Genomic DNA, 12469 nt, shown 5'->3' with positions numbered 1-12469 from the left:
GGTCCCCCAGTGGGAGGCATGGGGGAGGCAGCCACACATAGATATTTCTCCCCCTCTCTTTCTCCCTCCCTTCCCCTGTCTAAAAATAAATAAATAAAATCTTTAATAAAAACAAAGGGATAAGAGATTTCAAGGAGGGAAAGGTCAACTGTCAAGAGAGCTAATAACCCAGATTTCCTCTGAGCATCGGACTCCTAAATCCAGCTGCCTACCTGCTATCCACTGGGATGTCTAGCAGACATGTGAGAGTTGGTGTCTCCAGAAAAGAAGTCTTGATTTCCCCACAGCCTGCCCCATGCACACCCAAATGTGTTCCTCTCAGCCTTCCCATCTCTGTGAATTGACACTACCCCGCCTTCACTCCTGACATTTAATCCATTAACAGGTTCTACACATTCTACATCTAAAATATACAATATATGTTGAATATGTTTACTTCTGTCCATACCTTCTACCACCACCATTCCAAAGCATCGTTGTCTTCTGTCTGAACTTCAGCCTCCTGGCTGGTCTCTTCCCTGCTTCCATGGTTCTCCCCTGCCACCCATTCTCCACCAAGGGACCAGATGATTGCTTAAAATATAAACAGGTCATGTGACTTTCCTGCTTTTAAAATTCTTCAGTGGCTTCTCATTCTTCAAACAAAATCCAAACTCCCTACCTTAGGACTTACGGGACTCTGTCTCCTGCCTCCCTCTTCATCCTTGTTTCATTCATTGCTGTCCTGTGCTCACTACAAGCCAGTTACACTGCCTCTTCTTTCTGTTCCTCCAGTTCCTCCCGTACACCAAGCCCTTTCCTACCTCTGAGCCTTTGTAATTGTGTTTTCCTCTGCTTGGGTCATTCTTCCCCAAATCTTGCAGATTGGCCTATTTTCATCCTTCAGCTTCCTGCCCTGATGTTTCTTCCCTGAAGAGACCTTCCCTGATCACCATAACTGAAGTGCCTTCCCTCAGTGACCTGCCGATTATCTTATTTTCTTCACAGAACTTACGTCTCTCTCTAATTATCTTTCTTTATAATGAATTATCCTGTTTGTTGACATGTTTGTTTGACTGTATTCCCAATGTAAGCTCATGGGTGGAGGGACTTAGTCTGTTTTAATGTTCATTGCTTTTGAACCTATTTGTCAAATAGTAAACCCTCAAAGATTTCCTCTTCTTAAAATATAAGGTAAGAAGTATAGAAGTTAAACAGCCTAAAAAGTTAAACAATAAAAATTACCTCTTCCATTCCTTTTTCCCCAGTACCTCTTTCAGATGCCAATACTGAAATTTTTCAATTTTAGTTTCCTTTGGGAGATAGTCTGTGCGTGTATATAATCAGACATGCATTTGTCGTTGCCGCCTTTTTCCACGAATGGTAGGGTTTCTGTACAGTGCTCAGCACCGTGCTTTTTCACACAGCAGTACGAAACAGTCTGATCATTCGAGATCATTCTCCCCGTCGATCCACTGATAGATAGATAGATCTGCCTCACTGGTCTTTAAAAACCTGTGTAGGTGAATCTAGTTTGCTTAACTATTCCTCTGTTGATGAGTATTTCATTTGTTTCTGATTGTCTGGTTATAAACCGTGCTATAGTGAATTTCTACATAATCTTCGTTCATACGTGCAAGTAGATTGACATAGTCAGTGGAGAACAGTAGTTAAGAGTATGGTTTGGGTGTGAAACCCACCTTTGGGACTCAGAAGCTTTGTGACCTGAGGCAAATTACTTGATTTCTCTGTGCTTTAGTTTCCCCATCTGTAAACTGGGGATCCAGTAGATCCAACATCACAGGGCGAGAGTGAGGATTAAGGGAGATAATGAATGTAAACTACTACAGTGTCTGGCTCCGATAAATCCTCAGTAAATGTTAGCTGTTGTTATTATTCTTATCATCTGTAGCAGCAGGTTAACTTAGGAAGTTTCAGAATTTTTATAATATTATTGAGTCTCCTTATTCATGAACAGGATTTATCGTCCTGTTCTCTCAAGAGTTCTTTTAGATTCTTTAGTAACATTTAAAACATTTTCTTTAAATAGATTTTTTCCGTTTGTTTTAAAGTTCTATTCCTGGGTATATTTTGGGATATATCCTGGATAATATACTGCGTGTATTTTTCTTGTTACTGTATCAGGTAGGGATACTTTCTGTTGTAGGTTCAGAAAACACAGAAAAGTGGCTTCAGCTGATGAGCGTCGGGGTTTTTTTTGCATAACGGAAAGTCCATAGGTAGGTGGCTGCTGGCATTGTTCTGTAGCTCCGTGATGTCAGGCCTAGCATCTCTGCCAATCTTTTGGTGGGGGGGCCTTTCCCTCAAGTGTGGTCATCATTTAATGGTTACTGTATCTCTAAGCATCGTGTCCACATACAAAGCAAGAAAAAGTAGTCAGGAGAAAGGCCAGGATTCTCTTCTCATTTTTTGTAGACGTTCACAGTGAGCTTTCAGGGTCTATGGGTAGAATCTTTTTTGTGGCATGGAATGTGGGAACATCCCTTTACAGCACTTTTTTGTTTTGTTTTTGCTTTTGCTTTTTAATTTCTGCAGAAACCTTGGGAGTTTCACTGACTGGGAGCAATTTCAATGTTAATTTAGACCTCAGATTTGAATTTTTCTAAATCACCCAGAACTAAGAAAACCTAGACATGCTTCCTCACTCTCTCTCTATAATAGTGGGCAGAACTTTTTCTATTCTGTATTTCCACTGAGGGGTGTCTCAGTTCCAATTTCCTCCTTTCCACAACTCCAAAACCAGATAAATGGACAGCTGCTAAACCCCAGACAGCCACAGCATCAGCCCACAGCCTTATCACTCTGCTTTTCAGTTCTTTCCTTTGTTCCCCCCACCTGGAGTTTTCCCTTTCCTTCTTGTGAACCTAAGCTGTGCATCTGAGATAATCCTTTTTCTACTTTACCTAGAATTTTGAGGTTTTTAGAGAGTGAGAATTCTCATGTTATCTAGTCCACCATATTGCTTGGCACAGAACTTAGTACCTAGTGCATCGTCACCTGTATTCTTCTCCTTCCCTCAGAGCTCAGTAGAGGGGATTCCTGTCGTACACAAGGTCGCAGTCAGCATAGGTACTCTCTAAGCAGTCCTTTCTCAGTCTGAGATCTTGTGAATTAGAGAAATTATATTTCCATGCCTTTTTTTATTGCCTGTCCCTAGTATCTTCTTGATAAAATTACTTGAAAAACTGACAACTTAATGAAGTGTGTTTTCATTAAGTACCGAAAATGCATATACTAAAATATATATGGGATAATTAATGTGGTCTTTCATAGACTTTATTTATTGTAACATAAATTCTACTTTAAACCTTGAAAATAATTTCTTCTTTATCACATAAGAGAACTTTATAATGCTGACATTTTACAGTATCAAGTTTTCTGGATATTCCATGGTTGCTTAGATTATCTTAGGTATACAGTTAATATAAGAGTATGATGGGATATTGTAGTATACACATATTATAATGTTGTCATAGTGATGCCCTATTTTTATTAAAGTGTACTTCTAAAAGAGAAAGGATAGATGATCCTTTTGTTAAAGAGCCCCTGTGTAATTGTTGCCATCAGTGTCCGTTGGTATTGATTAAACTAGGTCCGTGCTGACATTTCCTATTTGGTTAATTTGGCCTGCTGCTTTTTAAAGTGAAATATCTCTACCGTAGCTAAGGAAATATCTGACCGACGTTTGAAGTATTTATAACTGTATTTACCTGCTGTCTAGGTTTATTGGGAAACAGGTGCCCAGATCACATCTCCTCATGATAAAGAAATTCTGAAATGTATAGAAGAATGCGTGGAACCCTGGAATGGTTCCTGGAATGATAATTTAGTGGATACCAGCCCACTGAAGAGAGACCCTCTGCAGGACATTTGTAGGAGATACATGGAAGATCTGAAAAAGATCTGTTTTTACAGGTATCCAAGTGGGAATATAGGATAGTATTACCTCAGAACAAGATCAACAAATAAGATTGAGGGGGGGAGGTGGGGGAGGGGGGCGTGGGAAAGTGGTAGCGGGAAAATGGAGACATCTATACTTGAACAACAATAAATAAAAATAAAAATAAAATAAAAAAGAAAAGAAACAAAAAGACAAATAAGGGAAAGAAATAGGGGTAAGAAGGTGTTGGCTGATTATTATATTTAAAATTACAGCTAAATAATACTGTTCACAATAGTCAAAAAGTAGAAATAACCTAAATATCCATCAAGTGATGAAGAGATAAATAAAATATGGTTTATCCATACAATGAAATATTACTCAGCAGTAAAAAGAAATGAATTATGGATGCATACTGCAGCATGGTAAGCCCTGAAAACATCCTAAGAGAAAGAAGCCAGCCACCAGGGACCACAGATATTGTATGATTCCGTGTACCTGAAATGTCCCGAGTAGGCAGATCTAGAGAGACGGAAACAGACAGTACACCTGTGGCCACCTATGGTTGGGAGGAATGGGAGGGTTAGGGAGTGGCAGCTACGGGGTAGAGTTTTTTGGGAGGGGTAATGAGAATGTTCTAAAATTGATTATGAAAATGGTTGAAAAACTCTGAATATAGTGAAAGCCATTGAATTAAACATTTTAAATGGATGCAATGTATAGTATATTAATGACCTCTCAATAAAGCTGTTAAAAAAGCATAGCTAAATATGTGAATTCCCTTTATTTAAGATCAAGAGATTTTCTCTAAAATTTTATTTTTCCTTTTCTTTTTCCATATTTTCATTGACCATTGCATAAATAGCTAACACTATTACTAGAAAGCTTCCTGGCTGGCTGAGTATATTTTCCTTATACTACAAAATAGATTTTAGCTTTTTCTCCAGCTTATTTTAATTATATCACAAACAACGAGTTTTATGATTGATTGGATGATGATTTTCCTTCACAGGGAATTAAACTCAAAGACCACCTTGAAATTCGTGCATACGTCTTTTCACGGGGTCGGACATGACTACGTGCAGTTGGCTTTTCAAGTGTTCGGTTTTAAGCCTCCAATCCCAGTACCAGAGCAAAAAGACCCGGACCCAGACTTTTCTACCGTTAAATGCCCGAATCCCGAAGAGGGAGAGTCTGTGCTGGTATTTTTCTCTATACTTAAATTATTACTAGTGTATCAAACTTCATCAAATACATAAAACTCACTGACAATTCAAAGATTACTTACAAAAGCAGGAACCCCTTTAGTTTACATCTTTTAAATTACATTGGAGCCATTTATTCTGTTTTGTTTGGAATCTCTATGGTAGATATATCCCTACTTCTAGGCTTGTTTTAAATTTAGCTGAACTATATTTCTTCTAAAAGTCATATCACTAACATAGCGCCTGCATTTAGGAATATTGACACTGAATTTAACGTCTTAAGTACAGTCCAGCTTTTTGGGTCCCTGTTTCAGGAGCTTTCTTTGAGACTGGCAGAGAAAGAAGACGCCCGGATAGTGGTAGCCACGGACCCTGATGCAGACCGACTGGCAGTGGCGGAACTTCAGGAGAAGTCAGTAGAACCTGTTATTTGACTAAAAGCTTGAATTTTGAAAAACAGTTTTTAATTTTAAGTCTTATAGACTTGTTGGAAATGCTAAAATAAATACATAAATTAGAAATCTCCTGTAAGCCTACTATCTAGGAATAACCATTTAGGTTGCTTTTAACATTTCCTTTCTAAGTTTTTTCTACTCGAATATTTAAGATATATTTGTTTTCACGAAATGGTGATCATACTATACAGGGTGGGACAAAAGTAGTTTATCGTTGTGAGTACACAAAATAGTTTATTCTTGTACTATTTGTTAATTATTGATGTATTTTCCGTAAGAATTGTAAATCTACTTTTGTTCCACCCTGTGTGTAATTTTTATTGATTACTTTTCACTTAATATCATATTGTGATTTTTCCCTATCCTTAAATACTGTTTAAAATATTAAATTTTTAAACGGCATAATATTACAACAGACTGCTTATCAATGTGACCCTTTTCCAGTTGTGGTCCCTTGAGTGGCGGTATATATTTGCCATTATAGTGTTGTGACGACTGTCTTTACGTAGAAAGGGCATCATGTTTTTAACTTTTTTCTCATTAAGTAGGGTAATAAAAGTGACAGTTTTTCAAAAGACCTTGCTACCATTTCTACCCTAAGCTCAACCCTGGTCAGTTAGAAAAGTAGTATAAATGTTTTCTCAAAAATTCCATAGGATAGTTCTTGGGTTTTCCTTGTAAAGGATGATAATTAGTAGCTCTTGGGTCAAGAAGAACAATGAGAAATTATACAGGTCTTGGCTTGACTTTTTATTCTCTCTACAGTGGCCACTGGAAAGTTTTCACAGGGAATGAGTTGGCAGCTCTGTTCGGGTGGTGGATGTTCGATTGCTGGAAGCAAAATAAATCAGGAAGTGCTGACGTGAAGGACGTTTACATGTTAGCCACCACGGTCTCTTCCAAAATTCTGAGGGCCGTTGCACTTAAAGAAGGATTTCATTTTGAAGTAAGAATAGATAATATCTCTATGCTACTTTTCTAAACCTGTTTCTGTAAATTCAAGCTGTCTCCCCACCAAAACTGACTTTTATTAATCATTTATAATTCCCACTTTTCCCTAATTTTATTCACACTCTTTTTGATGCTTTAGACACGAGTCAAATTCATCCAGTGTGTGAATTTCTGAAACTAAGATAAAATGTTCTTTAAAAATTTCATTAATGTTTGTCATTCCATACAACAACATCTGGTTTCCATGCTGAGAAAATCTGGCACCTGGTGACCTCATCAGTGACATACACTCCTCTGCAAAAAACTGTAGGTGTCCTGGCCTGCTTGGTTAGGCCCTTCAGGTGCAGTCTGAAGAAACTTTAAGTAGTCTTCTAAGTTGCAAATTAAAATCCAATAATTCTGCCTCCAAAAAACAAATAATGCCTCTCGCAGCACAGATCACTAACCCTCGTGAGCCTCAGGCAGTTAAACTGACCGTTTTAACAGCTACTGGGACTAATGTCAATTAAGTTGCTTTCCTCTGCCACCTTTGCCAAGTATCAGTAAAAATGTCACCTCTGGGCATTTTTCTTGAGCCACAGTCCAGCTACAGGTCTTAACATTAATTGGCTGAAGAAAAGACAGTTGTACTTGTGTTAGTGAAATAGAGTTTTCAACCTTAGGCTTTCTAAAATACAAATAGCAAAATAGAAGAAAGTGAAATTTATTTAAGCCTAAGATTCTGAATTACAGTAATGTTAAATTAACATTTTTATCATTTCTATTTATGGCAAGAAAATGTATAATGAGCACAAAAGAGAAAAAATAAATGATTCCAGAAACCAATATTCTAAATTTGCTTCCTTGATTTTATTGTTGGAAGTAAGGATGGCATGTGGCTTTGGCTTTTGTTTTATTTTCCAGTGAGGAGATGGAGAGCTGAACTAGAATGGTGTGCTCTAGAGACAGTGCGTGTCACATGCTCTTTCTGTTGACTCTGAAACAGCTCACGTCTGTAAAGGGAACAATAGCTGTCAGATGAAAAGTCCTGCAGTCTAATTACCAAAGAAGGGCTTGGTGTTATGGTAAAAAATCCTTGATTCAGGCATATGTTGTGATAACGTTGAAAGTGCATCATTGAAAAGTTTTGTGGCCTTTGATTACTCAAGGGGACTAAATCACAATCTTCATAAGTATTCTTATTTTAGTGCTTATAATACAGCTTAAAGGACAGTTTCTGAGATGCAGTGCAATTGAATCCTGCCTCCGTCTCTTATTTACAGCATAATTTTGGGCAAGTTTACTGAACCTCTGAGCCTGTTTCAGCAAGAGTTTTTGTGAGCATTAAAAATGATACTGGGTTCTGACCACTGTGGCTCAGTTGGCTGGAGCTTTGTTCCATGGCTGAAGGGTTGTGGGTGCCATCCCTGGTCTGGGCACAGAGGTATATGATCCCCTGTCTGGGAGTGTATGGGAGGCAACCAGTCAATTCTTCTCTCTTTGTTTCTCTCTCTCTCTTTCTGTCTTACTTCCTCTCTCTCTAAAAGCCAGGACCCGAGGAAAAAAAATGTCCTCATGTGAGAATTAAAAATAATAATAATAATGGCCCTGGCCAGGTAGCTCAGTTGGTTATAGTATCATCCCAATATGCCAAGATTGTGGTTTCAATCCCTGGTCAGGGCACATACAAGAAGCAATCAATGAATGTATAAATAAGTGGAACAACAAGTCAATATCTCTCTCTGTGTCTCCCTCTCCCCACCTCCAAATATCAATAAATAAATTTTAAAAAATGATAATGATCAAGCACTTGTTACACTGATAAATAACAGATGGTCATAATATGTTACTTTGTGACTGTATGCGTCACGACTTGTAAATATGGGATAATATTTGGTGTAATCACCTATCACTATAGTTGATAAATAGTAGGTCATTAGTCCTGGCAGTGTGTGTTTTCATGCACTTTATATGTTTAACACTATATAAATCTTTTCTTTTTAAGATGTTATTCATTTATTTTTAGAGAGAGGGGAAGGGAGGGAGAAAGAGAGGGAGAGAAATGTCAATGTGTGGTTGTCGCTCAGGTGGCCCCCACTGGGGACTCGGCCCACAACCTAGGCATGTGCCTTGACTGGGAATTGAACCAGCGACCCTTTGATTCGCAGCCCGCGCTCAATCCACTGAGCCACACCAGCCAGGGCTCACTATATAAATCTTCGTGGGCCAAAAACTATAACAGAAGATCACTATGAGAGTGCTATATAGTGCAATTAGGGGCTTTTCTCTAATATGTATTTGTGAGAGAGTCACTTAACAAGAGTGGCCTCCTCTGCATTTCAGGAAACATTACCAGGTTTTAAATGGATTGGAAGTAGGATAAAAGACCTCCTGGAAAATGGGAAAGAAGTCCTTTTTGCATTTGAAGAGTCTATTGGTATGTAGTAATTATTAAAATATTTGAAATTTGAATGACAGCATTTTTTTAAAATATAGTAATTCTATGGAGAGGAATTTTTGTCTTCTGGTTTTGTATTCTGAGTTGTGGTGAAAACCACAGAGCATTCAGAAATGTGTAGATTCATTTCTCATCAGAAACAGAAAAACACCTAAAGGTCCCCTTATACCTTCAGTATCAATGGGTTTCATTTATTATTAGGTTTTTAATCCATTGCTCCTTCTGGAGAAATGTAAAACTATGGAAATTATTGCAGGCTTACGTTTTCTTCTTTTTTAATTCCCAGGTTTTCTGTGCGGAACTGCAGTTCTGGATAAGGATGGGGTGAGTGCAGCCGTTGTTGTTGCTGAGATGGCATCTTACCTGGAAACCATGAATGTAACATTGAATCAGCAACTTACTAAAGTTTATGAAAAGTAAGTCCCACTGAGTATGTTTTTGAGGAACAGTCAGTCCTTTTTAAAAGGTACTAAAATTGTCTGAATAAAGGACTGCTACTTTCTACATAATTCTATAATTGGTTTCTCTGTAATATGTACTTTTCTAAAGAGTTATCAGGAATCTGATTTGAACTCCTTAAATCTTTGTGCAGGTATGGTTATCACATTTCAAAAACTTCATATTTCTTGTGTTATGATCCAACCACCATCAAAAGTATATTTGAAAGGCTTCGCAATTTTGATTCTCCAAAAGAATATCCAAAATTTTGTGGAACATTTGCTATATTGCATGTACGAGACATTACCACTGGATATGACAGCAGCCAGCCTAATAAGAAATCAGTAAGTACCTTTTTTTTTTTTTTTAGTATAAACTTTTTATATTTAGAATTAGTCAGCTGGACTCAGTTTAGATGACCCCAATTTTGTTGGCAACATGCAAAGCATCATAGTCTGGAGCCAGTCGAACATATATATGCCTTCTTCTCCCCATCAGGCCTGATCAGGGGGTTGACCTTGGCCACATCAATATCATACAGCTTCTTCACAGCCTGTTTGATCTGGTGCTTGTTGGCCTTGACATCCACAGTGAACACAAGTGTATTGTCTTCTATCTTCTTCATGGCTGACTCAGTAGTCAGGGGGAACTTGATGATGGCGTAGTGGTCAAGCTTGTTTCTCCTGGGGGCGCTCTTCCGAGGATATTTAGGCTGCCTTCGGAGCCGCAGTGTCTTAGGCCTCCTGAAGGTGGGTGACATGCAGATCTTCTTTTTTTTGTGGCTGTGGATGCCTTTTAGCACTGCTTTCTTTGCCTTCAAAGCCTTTGCCTTGGCTTTGGCTTTGGGAGGGGCAGGGGCTTCCTTCTTCTCTTTGGGTGCCGTCTTCATGAAAAAAGCAGTAAGTACCTTTTTAAGAATATTTTTTAAAAGGTTTTTTAAAGTTTTTATTTTATTTTTCTTAAAGATTTTATTTATTTACTTTTAGAGAGAGGGGAAGGGAGGGAAAAAGAGAGGGAGAGAAACAGTGTGTGGTTGCCTCTCTCACGCCCCCTACGGGAGACCTGGCCTGGAATCCAGGCTTGTGCCCCAACTGGAAATCAAACCAGCAACCCTTTGGTTCACAGGCCGGCACTCAGTCCCCTGAGCCACACCAGCCAGGTCTTTTTCACAGTTTTTAATAATTCATACTATGATGAAATAGAGGAAGTTCAAGCCTATTAGTTTCTTGAAACTACGATCCATTGTTTTTCTCCAGAGCTGTTGTAAGTCCGCTCACTGGCTCTCTGACTCTGATTCTGTCTTATCACTCCCCAAGTGAGTGCTACCCTCTTTGGGTAGAGAGATGAGAAAAAGAATGAGAAAAGCAGACAGAAAGAAAAAGGGAAGGACGGGGGGAGAATGTGTGATGATGCTAGATAAATAATGTGGGGGGGGGTTAGATTTTTTTTAATTTATTTTTTAAAGAGAAGGGAAGGAAGGAAGAAAGGGACAGAGAAGAACATCAGTTGGTTGCCCCTGGCACACACCCCACCCAGGGACTAGGCCACAACCCAGGCATGTGCCCTGACCTGGAATCGAACTAGCAACCTTTTGCTTTGTAGGACGATGCCCAACGGAGCCACATTGGTCTGGCCTAAATAAATAATATTGAAAATAAAGCCTAAAAGGCTATAATTTTGAAGCTACACATCTTTCTGGTTGTAATCTCCCTTTTCCAACTTTTATTCCCTTATACCTCCAGCCAAATAAAACAGTTTATAATTTCTCATACATATATATTTTTAAATTTCTCTAATTTTGCTTAAACTATTTTCCCACTCTACCTTTTCTTCCTACTGTCGCAGGTCCACACCTTAGCCATTATTCAAGACTTAAGGCAAATGTCACCTCCCCATATCCTCCAGGTCCCATAAGTGGATATCTTTCTCTTGAGTTTTCATTACATATTGCAGCTTCCTCTTGTCATTCATCACTTGCTATCTTATGTTATCTGTGTTTTACGTGGCAGATCCATTTCTGATATATGTACCTTTAGGCCTCTCAAATGTCCTGCCTACGTGGTAGGTGCTCAACAAATATTTAAATGCCATGGATTGGTGGTCATATTTAGCCTAAGTTATCATTTATAACATCCTGGTATTCACTCAGGATTCTAGGGCGCGATATGTTTGGGGAAGTCTGTAGCCTCCCGGGGAGAAGACTGCCCACACTTCCTTTGTGTATATTCACGCGGTCAACAAATATTGATTCCCAGTCATCGGTATTTGGTGCACGTGTGTGGGTATCTGTTTTTGTGTCTTTGTAAACTACTCGAAGAAAAGAACCAATTTTTTTTTTTTGCTTCTTATTTTTCTATTGTTGCTGTTGTGCTTGGAGTAGTTCTTGTATTCTGCTTTTCCCTTCTTAAGTCCCTTTAAAGTGTATATTTGTCATTCAAAGGGCTTTTCTATCTGTTCTTCACTGATGCTTATGACAGTTTTTTAAGGCAGGTAGTATAGATATAGTTACTCCCCTAAGGTCATACAGTAAGTGTCAAAGACTTCCTGAGTTCATTCTTCTCCACACCTCAGATTGGCATTCATCTGTGGGTGCAACAGGCATGTATCAAAACCCTTCTGTGCCGCAGGCACAGGCACACTGGGGTGCTGTTTCTGCACTCAGGAGTCCCCTGGGGAAATGAACAAGTAAGCAGCGATTACCCCACAAACTGATAAGTGCCACCCCAGGGTGCATAGGGTGCCATGGAAGGGCATAGGAAGGGCCCCTACTCAGATTCAGGGGCTTATGGAAGACTTTCTGGAGGACTTCTATGAGCTGAGTTGCAGAGTAGGAGCAGGAGTTATCCAAGTGTAGGAGGAACAGAGGGTGTTCCAGGCGAAGGGAGCAGCAAGTGCTGGGTCTGGAGGCGAGAAGGCACATTCTCCTTTAAAGAACCACAAGTAGTTCTCGAGAGTATGGGGCACGAGGAAGAATGGCATGTGCGGATCAGTTAGTGTGCTGTTTCAGTGACTGAGACGAGAGATAATGGGTGCCTGAACTTGATTACAGCAGCAGCAGTGATGGAGAGAATTGCACAAAGTTTAGGTAAGTCAAGGATAGAAC

The 12469-nt window shown here is 39.1% G+C and overlaps 1 protein-coding gene and 1 pseudogene across 1 annotated transcript in view; one reads left to right on the top strand and one right to left on the bottom strand.

Annotated features, from left to right (window-relative positions):
• Positions 1 to 12469, top strand: part of PGM2L1 (phosphoglucomutase 2 like 1) — a 50117-nt gene that overhangs the window by 29197 nt on the left and 8451 nt on the right. Inside the window, exons 6-12 of the mRNA XM_024572662.4 lie at positions 3722 to 3915; positions 4893 to 5082; positions 5400 to 5497; positions 6306 to 6486; positions 8814 to 8907; positions 9215 to 9344; positions 9521 to 9710. Of these exons, the coding sequence (XP_024428430.1) occupies positions 3722 to 3915; positions 4893 to 5082; positions 5400 to 5497; positions 6306 to 6486; positions 8814 to 8907; positions 9215 to 9344; positions 9521 to 9710 (1077 nt within the window). The remainder of the gene's footprint in view (positions 1 to 3721; positions 3916 to 4892; positions 5083 to 5399; positions 5498 to 6305; positions 6487 to 8813; positions 8908 to 9214; positions 9345 to 9520; positions 9711 to 12469) is intronic.
• On the bottom strand, positions 9778 to 10255 carry LOC112315990 (large ribosomal subunit protein uL23 pseudogene; annotated as a pseudogene).

Source organism: Desmodus rotundus, chromosome 5, assembly GCF_022682495.2.
Source record: "Desmodus rotundus isolate HL8 chromosome 5, HLdesRot8A.1, whole genome shotgun sequence".
In the NCBI taxonomy this organism is placed as follows: domain Eukaryota; kingdom Metazoa; phylum Chordata; class Mammalia; order Chiroptera; family Phyllostomidae; genus Desmodus; species Desmodus rotundus.
This window is presented reverse-complemented; position numbering and strand designations above follow the sequence as displayed.